This window comes from Pan paniscus, chromosome Y (genome assembly GCF_029289425.2).
Source record: "Pan paniscus chromosome Y, NHGRI_mPanPan1-v2.0_pri, whole genome shotgun sequence".
Lineage (NCBI taxonomy): Eukaryota > Metazoa > Chordata > Mammalia > Primates > Hominidae > Pan > Pan paniscus.
The window spans coordinates 9,063,268-9,082,788 of record NC_073273.2 but is presented as its reverse complement, the minus strand read 5'-3'; the positions used below and the strand labels follow the sequence as shown (position 1 = coordinate 9,082,788).

The following is a 19,521-nucleotide window of genomic DNA, read 5'->3' as shown; positions in this document are numbered from 1 at the left end:
ACCCCCACTCCTAGGCGCCCTTTCCCCCTTCCCCCACTCCCACGCGCCCCCACCCCGCCAACTTCACTTCTGACGCTCTCCTGGTGGCTCCGCAAGATGGCGGCGAGCCTGCTGAGAGACTTGCCTCCTTGGATTGGGAGGGCCGGAACTTCTTCAGGAAGTGGTTCCCTCCTGGTCCTTGTACTACTGGGTGGGGTGGGTTGGTGGGGTTTGTGGGGGCCTGAGTGTGGCGGGTGGGGCGGCCTGAAGGCGCGGCCCACTAGCTGAGGGGGCTGGGTGGGAAGTGCCTCTGATCCTTTCGCGGCTAGCAGCTGCTGGGGGCTTGGCTGATGGCGGCTGGCTGATGGCGGCTCCCTACTGCGGCGGCGACAGGCACAAAAGCTCACTCGACGCCATCTTTGTGGCAAGAGGTTGGCTTCGGCAGCTACCATTGAGAATTTTAGAATTTTTAAACTCCAGGCACAATCTTTCCCCCGTAGATAAACCAGGAAACTTTGACTAAATGTCCAATTGGTAGATAATGTTGGGTGTGCATTTCTGTGAGTTTGGTAAATGCCCAGCGTTCGTTGAGCACCATCACAGATGTGGCTCTGAATACGCTGACCAAACACGGAGTCACAAACACGCGTGTTACATGCTGTGTGCGTATCTGCATTGATAATTTTGTCTTTTCGTTTTTAGAAATAAAAGGAGTTTTATACACGGTTTATATTACCATGTATAAACATTAAAATAATATATAAGCAACTATAATGTGTAATAAGTGTGCAACATGTTACCCATGCTAATGAAAAAATCACCTTGAGTTATAAGTTATAATTATTTACAATAATACTTTTCATTTTTAGAGGTAGAGGGAAGAAATGCTTATAGTTTCATTAGGTTTTTTTCCTGATTATAAAAGTAGTATATTTACTCATTTGAAAACAATCACAGTAAGAAAATAGCAGTCCATCTTAATACCAACACATAAAACCACAGTTAAATTTTGATACATGAATGCCTTTCCAGCTTATTTTTATGCATGTATTGCAATTGCATATAGATAGGCCAGCTTTTACAAAAGTTACATAGTGCTGCTTAATACTATTTTACAACGGGCAGCTTTCAATTAATGTGGGTATTATTCTGAAGATAACTTTAATTTTCAGTATATCATGTTAAAAATTGTACTGTTGTTTTACTGAATTCCCTTATGATGAATACTTTTTCAGTATTAAAACTATCATGGGCTGGGCGCGGTGGCTCACGCCTGTAATCCCAACACTTTGGGAGACTGAGGCGGGCGGATCACTTGAGGTCAGGATTTCGAGAGCAGCCCGATTAACATGGTGAAACCCCATCTCTACTAAAAATACGAAAAATTAGCCAGGCGTGGTGGCGTGCACTTGTAATCCCAGCTACTCGGGAGGCTGAGGCAGGAGAATCATTTGAACCTGGGAAGCAGGTTGCAGTGAGCTGAGATGGTGTCACTGCAATCCAGCCTAGGCAACAAAGGGAGACTCGGTCTCAAAACAAAATTTTAAAAATGCCATGAATGTCCTTGTGTAAATATCTTGGCACACTTGTACTTAATTATTAATTCCTTGAGATGAATTGCTGTAAGTGGCATTGCTGGGTGGAAGTGCTTTGCCCTTTCATAACAATTTTAAATTATGCTCCTCATTAGTATAGTGGTGAGTATCCCCCTGTCAAATTATGATACACCTTTTCCAAGGTGCTCTTGGTAAAGCATGTATCAGTATTTTCCCACTGATGGTGTGTAGAGTGATCTCTGTTCCACACCCTTTCTAATGAACGGTATTAGGATTTTGTACATCGTCAGCCTAATAGCTGGATAATATTACACTATGTTGATGTGCACTTTTTTGAATCATCAGTGAAGTTGAGCATTGATCATTCGCTTTTTAGATTTCCTTTTTTAATTTTATTTTTCTTACTGACTCATAAAAACTCTGTATTAATATTCGCACTTGTCATACATAGTGGGAAAATATATATAGTAGTAATGATGAGGTGCCATGGTGCCCTTACCTTATTCCTATTTTCAGTGGAGATGGCTCTAGTATTTCACTGTAAGCTTCATGGTAGGGTAGAATTAGATTGATAGAAAATAAGAATCCTCTATTTCTATTTTACTTAGGTTTTTAAAAAATTTAAAAATGAATGCTGTATTTTATTAAATACTTTTTCAATGATGAATTAAAGTAACGTATCCTGCGAATGCAGTATTCTTGCATTGCCAATATAAACTATATTCTTTCCTACTGGAATTTTGCATTTGTGTTGAGGAGAGGGTTGGACCATCTTGATGAGGCTTTGTTGCTTATGTGCTGTTAACCTTTGTAAAATGCATTGAGAAGTACTTTTTTCCTCTTTGAAAACTGAAGAAAAGAGTTTAAATTTCTTAATCTCTTCTTCTATCTTTACTTCAGGTTTCTGGCGTCTGTGTGCACCTCTCTGTGACACACCACATACACCCAAGTTACCTGTTTCTTTGCAAGTTGAAAAAACTCCCAGGGAAACTAAGCCAAATACCATTGGGTGTTCTTTTTCAAGATTGTTTGGGAAGAATTAAAATTTCTGTACAAGTTGACCATGTCGTTGATTTCAAAATTTATTCCTATAGAGTTTGTGCATAACAACATTCTTTTATAACCACGGGCCACAACCCATTTTTCAGGTCTCATATATTTTTGCTTTTTCTTGCTTAGTTTTGCAACGATTGTGTATTGCTTGAATTTCATCCTTGCCACCCACCACTCCCCGGGACTCTGTTCTTGGATTAACTTCTGATTTTCACGTCATATTTTCTTAATTTTATCACTCTCTTTATTTGCTCCTCTTCCTATCGCTGTGAATGTAACTTCGATGACTACAAATGATAGGCTTTTTCCTGGCCAGTTTATGTAAATAACAATTTACTTACATGTTCACATAGTAATTGCATTAGATAATACTGGCAGAGGAGCTGACATGGCAGGAGTTTAATGATAATTTTTTCCAGCTTTTAGCTGTCTTTGTCACTTGATTGTCCGCATATAACAAGGAATATGTTTGCTAGAAATAGCAATGAGAGTTGTGATTATGACGGTCTTGAAGCTCACCCCTGTTTACTATTGCAACATTTCTCATTTGAAAATTCAACAACTCACTTGAAGATACGGTTAAGAAAATTGCTTCTTTAATGCAGTTTGTTTTCAGGATGCCATTGACGGTTACGATGGTACTTTCTTTAAAATTAAACGTTTGCTTATCCGAAGCATTCATTTATATTTTTGGCCGTAGTTTAAAACTAACCAAAGATTGTCTGTTGATTGTGGATTTTTATATATACGTTATATAATTATGTATAAGTACACAGTCGGAATTGAACAATCCCTGCTACTCGAGCCATGGTAAAAGTGAAGTACATTGCAGAAAACGAAGTACATTGCTTACCTTGTTAGCTTTGAGCGCCACCTGCTGGCTGAGGACTAGGACATGATCATTACTTCCTTAATTTAAAGTATTATGACGCTATTAAAGAGATTCAGTGAATTTTATATGTACGATTCCAGTTAAGCAGGCAGCCGGTTTGTAAGATCCAAGCTAAAGTCAGACTTCTTAATCATATCAAATGCCTTTTTTCTTCTTTACCAAACTACGGTTATTTCGAGTATCCAAATGAGTATGAGAATCAGAAGAGACACCCGAGGTCTTTTCCGGCCATTCGTTTTCAAGCAAGGAAGCTGAAACCGAGGTCATGAAAAGATTCACTTTAGTGAGCGATGGAAATCAGGTTCTTCCCAAAGAAGAATTTTCCTCTTCAATTCTTGTGGCACGGTGACAAGGTTTCTTAACCAGACCCTTTTCAAATTGCGCACCAAATACTTCCTTGTTGTAGGAGGCTGTCTTTACACTGTAGGATGCGCAGTAGTGTGCCTGGCCTTCGGCCCATCAGATTCCAGGAATACATCTCAGTTGTGACAGCCAATCTCTAAACGTCGCTAAATGCCCCTGGGGCTCAAAAATCTTGCCCAGTTGAGAATCAGTGCATTTCCATAACCTCTCATAGTCTGACACAGTTTTCTGCCAGATGTTACATTTCTAAATTAGAATACATCCAAACACTATGGTGCCGAGACAATACTGTCATATAGCTTGTTTATCAAGGAAACACATACCCAAAGTTCATCCACAAATCAAGGGGGAATTGGAAAGGAGAAAAAGAAACTACAAGAATTTCAGAATTTGTTTTGTTTTGTTTTATTCTGTTTGGGATTTCTGAATGAACGGAGAAGGAATTGGTAAATTGTCTATAGGGAAGGGAGATCTAATCAGGTTCCCAGTAGTTCAAGGTAGTGCAGCTTAATGTCATTTGGAAAAAACAGTAATGTGAGACATTTTTGAAAGGGAAAACTTTAAAAATAGTGTTTTAAATTTTTCTTTCACATCATTGTCATGAAATAACGCTGTTAAAGGAAAGAATTAGGAATTAGTTACAAACCCAAAATAGCAAGTACAAGCACGAAAGAATAGAGAAATGCAGTAACCTCGGCTTTAGTTGATTTGACAATTTAGATTTCATCTCTAGTAAAGCTGTGTAGAATCAGTAACTTCTAGGCTCTAATTAACAAAGCAGGAACCCTCCTTTCTTATTAACTTCTGTAACATTACTGTGTTCAAAAAGATAACACAGTTTCTTTTGTCTTTTGTTTTCTTTCAGACAGGTATATGTGTAATAGCTTTCTCTTTTGCAGCATTTTGTACTGACATTTGTGAAGTCAACAGCACTTCACCAATGATTTTTAAATTAATGATGTGTCATAGTTTCGTGATGTGTCAGTTAGTTCTTAATTAAAATTTTTTCAAAATAAGTCAGCTAAATAGTGAAGCCAAAAAAGAAACTTGAAAACAAATCGGCTGAAAATAAATTCAAATAACAGGACACTAACTTACATTGGCACACCACTTGTACCACTTTATACGTACAAAATGAATTCACAGATGTGATCTCATGTCATTCTCAAAGCACTTTGCCCACAGATACGTAGCTGGCAAGTAGGTGGCTTATAACCACTTACCTGTAAGGGACATAAACCTAGATCTCCTGACTGAATTAATTTTTGTTTCACTATGCTATATTGTTTCTCCAACGTATGTATTACTTATGAATACTACTTCAGAAAATTTTACATTAACCTTAGAGTCTGCTGTGGAAAGAATAAAGACAGTTCTGATCAGAATCTAGAAAATTAGTGAGTTATATGTCTTTGTTTTTTTATCTGAAAATAAAGATGGTATCATTTATATCTATCAGCCCACTGTGAAAATCAGAATTATCAGTCAGACTGATTCCGTGTTACTCAGGAAGTAAAATGTTATTTCAAAAGATGCTTTGAACACCCTAGCGTTACGGAAGAGGATTGTAACAAATTGGTTTAAAACGTTGAGGCTTATTTTCTTTTTGGTGGGGCTTTTTTTTTTTTTTTTTTTTTTAAGATTTATCTTTAGTCTACTCAGTAAAGTGAAAAGTTGTTTATGAATATAGAACAGGATGATTTTAATAACTTTAATTTTTACAAATCTAAACTCTCTAGTTTTGGGTGTCTTTTTTAACTACTTCACACAGTACTTTCACAAATACTAAATGGGTATTCTTCCACAGCGTTATACAGGACTCGGTGATGAGCGGCACTAGGTTTAAGAAAGTACTGTATCCTTCGGTTAAAATTCCATGCTGATGTACTCTGATAAGTTTAAATCCTGAGCCTGAACTGAGCTGCACTGGTGACTAATTTACAATGAAAGTAATTTATATAAAATATACTTAAAATACAAAAATGGTATTGCACATTATGTATGGGTTTTGCCTGCATACGTAATTATGATGTCTGCTTTCCAAATTACAGTCTGCTGCCAATCCTGAGACTCCAAACTCAACCATCTCCAGAGAGGCCAGCACCCAGTCTTCATCAGCTGCAGCTAGCCAAGGCTGGGTGTTACCAGAAGGCAAAATCGTGCCAAACACTGTTTTTGTTGGTGGAATTGATGATAGGGTATTGTATTCGTACCTCATTTTTACCTTAAAATACATCATGAACAATGGGATTTGGGCCCTGTTACAAACTTAAATGGTTTTTTTTGTACTTCCTGGAGGTTTAGAATTGCTTTTAGGTTTGACCCATAGGTACTAAAAATATCTTTGACAAAGGGCTGCTGGTCATTCGGGGATAAATGGGGGAGAAATTTCCACCTCATGGTAGTAAAATTGTAGTAAAGTTGAAATTTTTGAATGCTGAATTTTTACTCTGACGTTCAATTCTTTTCCATAGACGGATGAAACTGAGATTAGAAGCTTCTTTGGTAGATACGGTACAGTGAAAGAAGTGAAGAGAATCAGGAATCGAACTGGTGTGTCCAAAGGGTGAGTAATCTTATCAAAAATATGTGAACTCCAGTCACCTATTCTATAAGTATCAGACAAGACTTCAAAACTGATATTCTGACCCTTGTATAAATGAAATATTCTGCAGTGTTAATTTCTTTCACGTAGGGGATAAAAGGCTATTACCAGTTCTTCTATTTGACCATTTTTCTAATGTTTGTTTTTAAATGTCTCCAGTTTCTATTTCATACAGATGAGTTAATCAGTCTTCTCAAATAATTGTTTTCTTCATACACTGCACAGCATCTTAAATTTTAACCACCTTGTCTTAGACAGTAAGTTAAATTCAGGTTCACAGATATGAATTCTTTGTTAGTCAATAAAGTTTTCACACTGCCCTAATCCTAGCACATTTTGACATAGTTCTGCTTAAGAAAAAGTGGTATTTGTAGAGGATCTGTCATGTACATCTTAGCAAATACTTATCATGGTATACTATTCGTCTTTTGTCATGATCACTTCTGTATATAGAAGAGTAGAACTTCTGAACCACGTGCTGTATGATGGTGATTTTATGCTTCATTTGTCTGCCTTTATAGCTATGGATTTGTTTCGTTTGTTAATGACGTGGATGTCCAGAAGATAGTAGGAGTAAGTAATCTAATAGAAAAATCTCTTATTTATCTTATTGCTACAACGTTTAGTGTCAGTGATATACTCGGACTTGTGTAAAATTTGGGGAAAGACAGACTTCCTGTTCAAAATCCAAACTCAGAGTAACCTCACATAGCTTGTTTGATCCTGTTTATTTTTGACTGGACACCTAGTTTCATGAACTACAGACAGGAAGGGTTGGAGACAGGGTGATGGAAAGTTTTTGATCAACTTTCACTTGATGCCTCTTGACACTGATTAGAGTAGTAAGGGTAAGTAAGGTAGCTTCGTGATGACAAATTTTAATTTGGTGCGTGGTTGTCCCCGATCTTCTATGATGATAGGTACTTTAGAAGACTTCAGGTGTTTACCCAAGTCTTGGAAGCTAACACTTGAAAATTGATTCTAGTTTTGTTAACGGTTCTATTTTCAGTCACAGATACATTTCCATGGTAAAAAGCTGAAGCTGGGCCCTGCAATCAGGAAACAAAAGTTATGTGAGTAGGAAAAGAAATTGTTCTTTTTTGACCCGTGTAGCTTTTCAAATAGCTAAAAATAGGCTTTTTTCTTCTTGCTTTTTAAAAAGGTGCTCGTCATGTGCAGCCACGTCCTTTGGTAGTTAATCCTCCTCCTCCACCACAGTTTCAGAACGTCCGGCGGAATCCAAACACTGAAACCTACCTGCAGCCCCACATCACGCCGAGTCCTATAACTCAGCACGTTCAGGTAAGAACTGCTTATGTTCCTGTTCTCTTGTTTATTGTAGTCATCCTTCCCTCTGTGGAATTGTATCTACACTTTCCATAGTAAGTGGCAATAGAATCCCTGTTTGAACAGTGTGAGTAACGGGAAATCTGTTACTTTTGTTAGAAATTTCTTATTCTTCGTGTTCGTCATTTGAGCTAAGAATCTTCTGTATACTTGGCGAAGCTTTCTCTTAGAAATGACCTCTGTAGACACATGAACAAATCTCTTCCTATCTCTGCCTCTTTCACCTCATATAACTAGTTCCTAAAGTATTTGGAAGCAGCCCTCCTTATGTGTCTGCCTAGTTTATTGTTCTCTAAGGTTAGCAGTTAACCTAGCTATTCTTTACTTGCAATGATTTCCAGATGCCTCCTCATATAAATTGCTTGACTTCTGGGTACATTCTGGTTCTGGGATGGGTAGATTTCTGATCTCTTTTGCTCTATCTAGAAATCCCGTGAGTTTCTGGCATGTAATTTCTCTGATGCTGGTTGCTTTGATATTTAAAGTAGGATTTGACATACTCTTGTCACTTACTGGTGATAAATAACGTTTAGTTTGTTCTTCGTTCATTTTATTTATGTGTTAGTTTAAAAGAGATTTTCTTCGATGGAAAATAAAGTAACCAAATAGTAGTGAATTAGTTCTTCAGTGTCTCTCATTTGTTGACATTTTCCGTGTACTTGAAACGTGTAGGGTCCACCTCTTCTTCTTTTTCCTTCTCTGAGCAATGGCTAGAAGAAAAGCCCTACTTGTTTGTAGCATTTACTGTGAGCCATTACTGAATGTGGGTGTATTGATGAATGATGCTACCTGTATGTTTTTAATCAGTAAGTATTTATTGAAAAGTAGAAGACATTATACTGTCTCTTTTCCAGCTGTGGCTTATTTACTGCCCTTAATCTGTGGAAATGAAGTACAGAGAAAGCCGTAACATCTGTCGAAGAACTACAGTATTACCCTATAATATCGTCAGATAGCAAACAGTCTAGAAGTATTTTGGCAAAGAAAGAGCAAATGTATTATTTTAACTTACGTTGAAATCTATCTTAATAGAGCCTTATCACCAGCGTAAGAAATAACTTCTGGGTGGGCATAAGTACACAGTATAAATATGGTGGACTTTGGCCGGTGCAACAGTCACTTGTTTTGTCATTTGTCTCTTCCCCCTCCCCGCCCAAAGGGTAGCACTTGACAGAGAATATTTGTTTCTTCGTGTCAGTCATTCATTTAGAAATCTGTATTTCTGTATGTAGAAAAATAATTACCATTTCAAGGTTTTTCGTATTTTTGTTATTTTGGGAATGATATTGCTTTCTAGTTAAAAAAACAAACAAACACATTTTACCGTATTAATCCATTCTTTCTGTAAACTTTATTCTCGGCTTATTCTCCTTATCCAAACTCACCAGGTCAGGTCATCACTGGGTATCAGTTGCCTGTGTATAATTATCAGGTGATTGAAGAGGGAGTAAAATGATTTACTTTCAGCTACTACTGAGGCCTTCAACTTGCTTATACAAATTGCTTGAATAGGTTGTCGTTTTAAACTAGTGAACTGTACCTAAAATTTAAGAAATCACTTAGAATTAGTGTAATGAGGACCTCTGTTTTATTTAGAAGTGATGAAATAAGATTTTGACAGGAGGGTACTTAGCAATAACTTTTCTGCAGAACAGTTTCTGAGATTTGGTGTTCCCTTCTTTGTTTCAGCATGTATTTTGTTATCTTTGCTGTCAAAGAGCTGAAACATCCAGACTGACTTTCATGAATCTTGTAGAGATACAGAGTGAAATAAAAGCTTTACCGAATTCTTAGAGCACAGAATTCCAATTGTATTTTTATTTTAGCTTGCTGCTTCATGATAGCAGTTCTCTGGGTCTCTTTTCAACGGTACAACTATTATCTGTGACCCATAATCGTATCTGTGGTAACAAATTCAAAGAATTAATATCTTTGAGGGTTCCACAATTCTATTTCCATAAAATTGGGAAAAAGGTGAGGTTTTCTGTGTAGAAGTAACAACAAGAACTTTGGGGATTAGAAACCTAAAGTACTTCTTTTTTCTATTCTGTTTCTTTTATTATAACAAAGGAGCCATCATGATAAATACTCCAATATTATGTAACTCATGTGTTTTTGAAAACGTGTAGGAGTATTTAAATAATTTTGGTTACTTTTTTTTTTTTTAATTTAAGATTCCACTGCACTGGCCCGTTGGGGCGCAAAGGAGTTATGTTGTTCCTCTGGTTAAGCGAATTAGTGAAACATATACTTGCTCTTCTTTCTTGATTTTTTGTGTGGCACATATGCCTATAAATATTTTTAATGATTCTTTATATTGATGTGTTAACGTTTTGTTAGTTTCTTTTTAACCCAATTATAATCTCCCATGGGAGCAACAGTGCCTTTTTCTCTCTCAGGTTTTTGTATGCTTAAGCAATGGCTTCTCCAAATAATGACAAGTGTTCAGTTTCTTTTCGATAGATTATTTAATCTAAGAAAGGTAGTCCTAATGTGGCTTTATCTAAGAAAGGTAGTATTAATTTGGCTTTAGAATAGCATGTATCTGATGAGAATCTGCATCTGGATGTACCAACCGTAAAAAATTTCATAAAGAGAAACAGAAATGTTTTGCTGTTAATTACTCTTAAATAAGAATAGGATTAAAAAGAGTATTACCTCTATAACACCTGAGCTGCTTTCCCCCATATAACTAAAATATTTAAAAGCAGTTCTCCTCATGTGTCTGCCTGCTTTATTCTTCTCTAAGTTTAGCAGTTAATCCAGGTATTCTTTATTTGAAATGATTTCCAGATGCCTCTGCATATTAAATTGCTGACTTCCAGATATATTCTGGTTCTGGAATGGGTAGATTTCTGATATGTTTTAGGTATCTGTAAATCCCGTCAGTTTCTGGCATGTAATGTCTCTGATCCTTGTTAGTTTGCTATTTAAAGTAGATTTGACATATTCTGTCACTTACTGGTGGTAAATAACGTTTATTTTCTTCTTAGTTCATTTTATTTATATCTTAGTTTAAAAGACATTTTCTTTGATGGAAAATAAAATAACAGAATAGTAGTGAAGTAGTTATATTCAGTGTTTCTCATTTGTTGACATTTTCCCTGTACTTGAAACATGTATGGTATACCTCATCTTCTTTTTCCTTCTCTGAACAATGGCTGGAATAAACGCCCTACTTCTATCATTTACTGTGAGCCATTACTGAATCTGGGTGTATTGATGCATGCTGCTTACCTGTATGTGTTGAAACAATAAGTATTTATTGAAACATATGAGACATTATACTATCTCTTTTCCAGTATTGGATTATATACTGCATTTAGTTTTTCAACATGAAGTACAGAAAACGCCGTAAATTCTGTAGAACTACGTATTACCTTATAATATTGTCAAATACACATCAGTCTGGAAGCATTTTTACAGGGAAATAGCAAATGTATTAATTTAACTTACATTGAACTCTGTCTTAATGCAGCCTTATCACCAGTGCAAGAAATAACTTCTGGGTGGGCATAAGTACACAATAGAAGTAAGGTTAACTGCCCGGTGAAATAGCCAGTTCTTTTGACATTTGTCTGTTCCCCCTCCACGCCCAACCATAGCACTTGACCGAGAATAATACGTTCTTCATAAATCAGTCAGTCACTTACAATTCTACATTGTTGCATATAGAAAAATAATTAGTATTTCAGAGTTTTTAATACTTTTGTTATATTGGGACTAATTCTTCCTAATTAAAAATAATGTTTTAACGTATTAATTCATTCTTTCTGTATAATTTATTTTCAGGAATATCCCACTTATCCAGATTCAGCATTTCAGGTCACCACTGGATATCAGTTGCCTGTATATAATTATCAGGTAATGTAAGAGGGAGTAAAATGATTTGCTTTCAGGTATTATTGGGGCCTTTAACTTTTTTATACAAATTTCCTGAATAGTTGGTCATTTTAAACTAGTGAAGTGTACCTAAAATTTAAGGAAACACTTAGAATTAGTGTAGAATGAAGACGTCTGTCTTATTTAGAAGTAATGAAGTAGTATTTTGAGAGGAATACACCTGGCAATAACATTTCTGTAGAAGAGATTTCTGAGATGTGGTGTTCTCTCCTTTATTTCTGGATGTAGTTTTCATCTTTACTGTGAAATAGCTGAATGAAACATCCAAACTGACTTTCATGAATTTTCTTAGGGAGATAGAGTGAAATAAATTTATGCTGCACTTTTCAGAGCACAGAATCCCAATTACATTTTCATTTTAGCTGGCTGTTTGAAGATAGTAATTCTCTGGATCTCTTTTCATAGATACAAGTATATCTATGACCCATAATTATATCTATGGAAATAAACTGAAAGAGGTAGTATCTTTGAGGTTTCCACATTGCCAACTCCTGAAAATTTGGAGAAAGGTGAAGTTTCAAATATAAAAGTAACAAGAATGTCATGGACTAGAAACATAAAGTACTTAAGTTTTCCTTTCTGTTACTTTTATTATAATAAAAAAGGAGACAGCCGGATAAGGACTTCAATATTGTGTTTCTCATGAGTTTTTGAAAATGTGTAGGAATACTTTAATAGTTTTGGTGTCCTTTTTTTTTTTTTTAAAGGTGCCACCATAGGGGCCTATTGGGGAGCAAAGGGATTCCGTTCTTGACGTTAAGTGAATTAGCCAAACATAGACTTCCTGTTCATTCTTGATTTTTTTCCATGTCCTATATGCCTATAAATATTTTTGAGTGATTCTTTATATTAATTTTTTTGTTGTTGTTTCTTTCTTGTGAACCCGATTACGAACTCCCATCGGATCAAGAGTGCCTTTTTTGCCCTCAGGTTTTTATGTGCTTAAGCAATGGCAGGTCCACATAATGATAGACTATATAATCACAGAAAAGTGGTATTCACTTGACTTTAGAATTAGCACGTATCTGCCAAGAATCTGCCTCTGGCTTTACCAGCAATAGAAAATTTATAGAAGAGAAACAGAATTGCTTTGCTGTTAATGACACTTAAATAAGAACAGGAGTGAACGAGAGTATTACCTCCAAATCACCGGAGCTGCTTTCCCCCTTATAACCAGTTCCTAAAGTGAATGAAAGCAGCTCTCCTTATGTGTCTGCCTACTTTATTCTGCGGTAAGTTTAGCAGTTCATCTAGCTGTCCTTTATTTGAAATGATTTCCAGATGCCTCCTCATATAAATTGCTGACTTCTGGATATTTCCTGGTTCTGGAATGAGTAGATTTCTGATGTGGTTTAGTATATATATGTAAACCCCATGAGCTTCTGGCATCTAATTTCTCTGATCCTGGTTACATTGATATTTAAAGTAGGGTTTGACATACTCTGTCACCTACTGTTGATAAATAACGTTTATATTCTTCTTAGTTCATTTTATTGACGTGTTAGCTTAAAAGACATTTTCTTTGACGGAAAATGAAGTAACAAAATAATAGTGAAATAGTTCTGCAGTGTCTCTAATTTGTTGATATTTTCCATGTACTTGAAACATGTATGGTATACCTCTACTTTTTCCTTCTCTGAACAATGGCTAGAAAAAAAGTCCTACTTTTTTCTGTGATTTACTGTGAGGCATTACTGATTCTGGGTGTATTCATGTATGCTGCTACCTGTATGTTTTCAAACAATAAGAATTTCTTGAAACATATAAGACATTATACTTTCTCTTGTCCAGTATTGGATTATAGACTGCACTTAGTTTTTTGGAATGAAGTACAGACAAAGCCATAACATCTGTACAACTACATATTACCCTACAATATTGTCTGATACAAAACAGTCTAGAAATATTCTTACAGAGAAATTGCAAATGTATTAACTTACATTGCAATCTGTCTTAATGGAGCCTTATCACCAGTGAGAGAAATAACTTCTGGGTATGAATAAGTACACAGTATAAGGTAAACTTTGGTGAAGTAGTGAATTCTTTTGTCATTTGTTCCCCCTTCACACCCAAAGTGTAGCACTTGAAATAGAATCTTTCTTTCTTCATGAAGTCAGTCAGTCATTTGGAATTCTGCATTGTTGTATGTAGAAAAACGATATTTTACCTTTTTTAATAGCTTTGTTATATGAGGAATTGTATTTCTTTGTAATTTTAAAAAGTGGCTTACCATATTCATTTTTTTTTCTGCAAACCTTTCTTTTCAGGCATTTCCTGCTTATCCAAGTTCACCATTTCAGGTCACCACTGGATATCAGTTGCCTGTATATAATTATCAGGTAATGTAAGAAGGAGTAAAATGATTTACTTTCAGGTATTATTGAGGCATTTAACTTGTTTATACAAATTTCCTGAATAAGTTGGTCATTTTAAACTAGTGAAGTGGACCTAAAATTTAAAGAAACACTTAGAATTAGTGTAGAATGAAGACGTCTGTCTTATTTCAAAGTAATGAAGTAGTATTTTGAGAGGAATATACTTGGCAATAACTTTTCTGTAGAAGAGATTTCTGAGATGTGGTGTTCTCTTCTTTATTTCTGGATGTAGTTTTCATTTTTACTGTCACATAGCTGAATGAAACATCCAAACTGATTTTCATGAATTTTCTTAGGGAGGTAGAGTGAAATAAATTTATGCTGCACGTTTCAGAGCACAGAATTCCAATTATATTTTCATTTTAGCTAGCTGTTTGATGATAGTAATTCTCTGGATCTCTTTTCATAGATACAAGTATATCTATGACCCATAATTAAATCTATGGTAAGAAACTGAAAGAGGTAGTATCTTTGAGGTTTCCACATTGCCAACTCCCGAAAATTTGGAGAAAGGTGAAGTTTCAAATATAAAAGTAACAAGAATGTCATGGACTAGAAACATAAAGTACTTAAGTTTTCCTTTCTGTTACTTTTATTATAATGAAAAAGGAGACAGCCGGATAAGTACTTCAATGTTGTATTTCTCACGTGTTTTTGAAAATGTGTAGGAATACGTATAATACTTTTGGTGTCCTTTTTTTTACTTTCTTTTTTTTTTTTTTTAAGATGCCAACGTATGGGCCTGTTGGGGAGCAAAGGATTATGTTGTCCTTGACGTTAAGTGAATTAGCCAAACATAGACTTCCTGTTCATTCTTGATTTTTTTCCATGTCCTATATGCCTATAAATATTTTTAAGTGATTCTTTATATTAATTTTTTTGTTGTTGTTACTTTGTTGTTAACCCAATTATGAACTCCCATGGGAGCAAGAGTGCCTTTTTTGCCCTCAGATTTTTATGTGCTTAAGCAATGGCAGGTCCACATAATGATAGACTATATAATCACAGAAAGGTAGTATTCACTTGACTTTAGAATTAGCGTGTATCTGCCTAGAATCTGCCTCTGGCTTTACCAGCAATAGAAAATTTATAGAAGAGAAACAGAATTGCTTTGCCGTTAATGACGCTTAAATAAGAATAGGAGTAAACGAGAGTATTACCTCGAAATCACCGGAGCTGCTTTCCCCGTTATACCCAGTTCCTAAAGTGAATGAAAGCAGCTCGCTTTATGTGTCTGCCTACTTTATTCTGCGGTAAGTTTAGCAGTTCATCTAGCTATCCTTTATTTGAAATGATTTCCGGATGCCTCTTCATATAAATTGCTGACTTCTGGATATTTTCTTGTTCTGGAATGATAGATTTCTGAGGTGGTTTTGTATATATATATATAAACCCCGTGAGCTTCTGGCGTCTAATTTCTCTGATCCTGGTTACATTGATATTTAAAGTAGGGTTTGACGTACTCTGTCACCTACCGTTGATAAATAACGTTTATACTCTTCCTAGTTCATTTTATTGACGTGTTAGCTTAAAAGACATTTTCTCTGACGGAAAATGAAGTAATAAAATAATAGTGAAATAGTTCTGCAGTGTCTTTAATTTGTTGGTATTTTCCATGTACTTGAAACATGTATGGTATACCTCTTCTTTTTCCTTCTCTGAACAATGGCTAGAAAAAAAGTCCTACTTTTTTCTGTCATTTACTGTAAGGCATTACTGATTCTGGGTGTATTCATGTATGCTGCTACCTGTATGTTTTCAAACAATAAGAATTTATTGAAACATGTAAGAGATTATACTTTCTCTTCTCCAGTATGGGATTATAGACTGCACTTAGTTTTTCGTAATGAAATACAGACAAAGCCATAACATCTGTCGAACTACATATTACCCTATAATATTGTCTGATACAAAACAGTCTAGAAATATTCTTACAGAGAAATTGCAAATGTGTTAATTTAACTTACCTTGCAATCTCTCTGAATGGAGCCTTACCACCAGTGTAAGAAATAACTTCTGGGTGTGAATAAGTACACAGTATAGGGTAAACTTTGGTGAAGTAGTCAATTCTTTTGTCATTTGTTCCCCCTTCACACCCATAGTGTAGCACTTGACATAGAATCTTTCTTTCTTCATGAAGTCAGTCCTTCATTTGGAATTCTGCATTGTTGTACTTAGAAAAACGATATTTTACCTTTTGTAATATTTTTGTTATATTGGGAATTATATTTCTTTGTAATTTTAAAAAGTGGTTTACCATATTCATTTTTTTCTGCAACGTTTCTTTTCAGGCATTTCCTGCTTATCCAAGTTCACCATTTCAGGTCACCACTGGATATCAGTTGCCTGTATATAATTATCAGGTAATGTAAGAAGGAGTAAAATGATTTACTTTCAGGTATTATTGAGGCATTTAACTTGTTTATACAAATTTCCTGAATAGTTGGTCATTTTAAACTAGTGAAGTGTACCTAAAATTTAAGGAAACACTTAGAATTAGTGTAGAATTGAAGACGTCTGTCTTATTTAGAATTAATGAAGTAGTATTTTGAGAGGAATATACCTGGCAATAACTTTTCTGTAGAAGAGATTTCTGAGATGTGGTGTTCTCTCCTTTATTTCTGGATGTAGTTTTCATCTTTACTGTGAAATAGCTGAATGAAACATCCAAACTGACTTTCATGAATTTTCTTAGGGAGATAGAGTGAAATAAATTTATGCTGCACTTTTCAGAGCACAGAATCCCAATTACATTTTCATTTTAGCTGGCTGTTTGAAGATAGTAATTCTCTGGATCTCTTTTCATAGATACAAGTATATCTATGACCCATAATTATATCTATGGAAATAAACTGAAAGAGGTAGTATCTTTGAGGTTTCCACATTGCCCGCTCCCGAAAATTTGGAGAGAGGTGAAGTTTCAAATATAAAAGTAACAAGAATGTCATGGACTAGAAACATAAAGTACTTAAGTTTTCCTTTCTGTTACTTTTATTATAATGAAAAAGGAGACAGCCGGATAAGTACTTCAATGTTGTATTTCTCACGTGTTTTTGAAAATGTGTAGGAATACTTATAATACTTTTGGTGTCCTTTTTTTTGCTTTCTTTTTTTTTTTTTTTTTTAAGATGCCACCATAAGGTCCTGTTGGGGAGCAAAGGGATTATATTGTCCTTGACGTTAAGTGAATTAGCCAAACATAGACTTCCTGTTCATTCTTGATTTTTTTCCATGTCATATATGCCTATAAATATATTTAAGTGATTCTTTATATTAATTTTTTTGTTGTTGTTACTTTCTTGTTAACCCGATTATAAACTCCCATGGGAGCAAGAGTGCCTTTTTTGCCCTCAGGTTTTTATGTGGTTAAGCAATGGCAGGTCCACATAATGATAGACTATATACTGAAAGAAAGGTAGTGTTCATGTGACTTTACAATTAGCATGTATCTGCATAGAATCTGCCTCTGGCTTTACCAGCAATAGAATATTTATAGAAGAGAAACAGAAATGCTTTGTTGTTAATTACGCTTAAATAAGAATAGGAGTAAACGAGAGTATTACCGCCAAGTCACCGGAGCTGCTTTCCCCCTTATAACCAGTTCCTAAAGTGAATGAAAGCAGCTCCCCTTATGTGTCTGCCTACTCTATTCTTTGGTAAGTTTAGCACTTCATCTAGCTATTTTTTTTTTTTGAAATGAATTCCAGATGCCTCCTCATATAAATTGCTGACTTCTGGATATATTCTGCTTCTGGAATGGGTAGATTTCTGATGTGGTTTAATATATATAGAAACCCCGTGAGCTTCTGGCATCTAATTTCTCTGATCTTGGTTACATTGATATTTAAAGTAGGGTTTGACATACTCCATCACTTAATGTTGATAAATAACCTTTATATTCTTCTTAGTTCGTTTTATTTATGTGTTAGCTTAAAAGACATTTTCTTTGATGGAAAATGAAGTAACAAAATAATAGTGAAATAGTTCTGCGGTGTCTCTAATTTCGTGATATTTTCCATGTACTTGAAACATGTATGGTATACCTCTTCTTTTTCCTTCTCTGAACAATGGCTAGAAAAAAAGCCTTACTTGTTTCTGTTATTTACTGTGAGCCATTACTTGAATCTGTGTGTATTCATGTATGCTGCTACCTGTATGTTTTCAGATAATAAAAATTTATTGAAACATATAAGACATTATACTTTCTCTTCTCCAGTATTGGATTATAGACTGCACTTAGTTTTTCCTAATGAAGTACAGACAAAGCCATAACATGTGTCGAACTATATATTGTCCTATAATATTGTCTGATACAAAAGAGTCTAGAAATATTCTGACAGGGAAATAGCAAATGTATTAATTTAACTTACATTGCAATCGCTCTTAATGGAGCCTTACCACCAGTGTAAGAAATAACTTCTGGGTGTGAATAAGTACACAGTATAAGGTATACTTTGGTGAAATAGTCAGTTCTTTTGTCATTAGTTCCCCCTTCACTCCCAAAGTGTAGCACTTGTCATAGAATCTTTCTTTCTTCATAAAGTCAGTCATTCATTTAGAATTCTGCATTATTGTATGTAGAAAAACAATATTTTACCTATTTTTGTTATATTCAGAATTATATTTCTTTCTAATTTTAAAAAAAATGGTTTACCATATTCATTTTTTTCTACAACCTTTCTTCTCAGGCATTTCCTGCTTATCCAAATTCACCATTTCACGTCACCACTGGATATCAGTTGCCTGTATACAATTATCACGTAATGTCAGAGGGAGTAAAATGATTTGCTTTTAGGTATTATTGAGGCCTTTAACTTGTTCATACAAATTTCCTGAATAGTTGCTCATTTTAAACTAGTGAAGTGTACCTAAAATTTAAGGAAACACTTAGTGTGGAATGAAGACCTCTGTGTTATTTAGAATAATGAGGTAGTATTTTGACAGGAATATACTTGGCAATAACTTTTCTGTAGAAAAGGTTTCTGAGGTTCGGTGTTGTCTTCTTCATTTCTGGATGTAGTTTTCATCTTTACTGTCAAATAGCTAAATGAAACATCCAAAATGTCTTTCATGAATTTTCTTAGGGAGATAGAGTGAAATAAAATTATGCTGCACTTTTCAGAGCACAGAATTCCAGTTACATTTTCATTTTAGCTGGCTGTTTGACGATAGTAATTCTCTGGATCTCTTTTCATAGATACAAGTATATCTGTGACCCATAATTATATCTATGGTAATAAACTGAAAGAGCTAGTATCTTTGAGGTTTCCACATTGCAAAATCCCGAAAATTTGGAGAAAGCTGAAGTTTCCGATATAAAAGTAACAAGAATGTCATGGACTAGAAACATAAAGTATTTGAGTTTTCCTTTCTGTTGCTTTTATTACAATAAAGGAGACTGCAGGATAAGTACTTTAATAGTGTGTTTCTCATGTGTTTTTGAAAATG

At 35.1% G+C, this 19,521-nt stretch overlaps 1 protein-coding gene across 1 annotated transcript in view; it reads left to right on the top strand.

The window, feature by feature from the left end:
- The first annotated feature begins 343 nt into the window (after positions 1-343).
- The window catches only part of LOC129395530 (deleted in azoospermia protein 2), a 46,131-nt gene continuing 26,953 nt past the window's right edge, over positions 344-19,521 (top strand). The window contains 11 exon segments of the mRNA XM_063602083.1: positions 344-376; positions 378-410; positions 5,895-6,041; positions 6,318-6,409; positions 6,970-7,021; positions 7,458-7,521; positions 7,611-7,750; positions 11,588-11,659; positions 13,966-14,037; positions 16,365-16,436; positions 18,762-18,833. Coding sequence (XP_063458153.1) covers positions 344-376; positions 378-410; positions 5,895-6,041; positions 6,318-6,409; positions 6,970-7,021; positions 7,458-7,521; positions 7,611-7,750; positions 11,588-11,659; positions 13,966-14,037; positions 16,365-16,436; positions 18,762-18,833 — 849 coding nt within the window.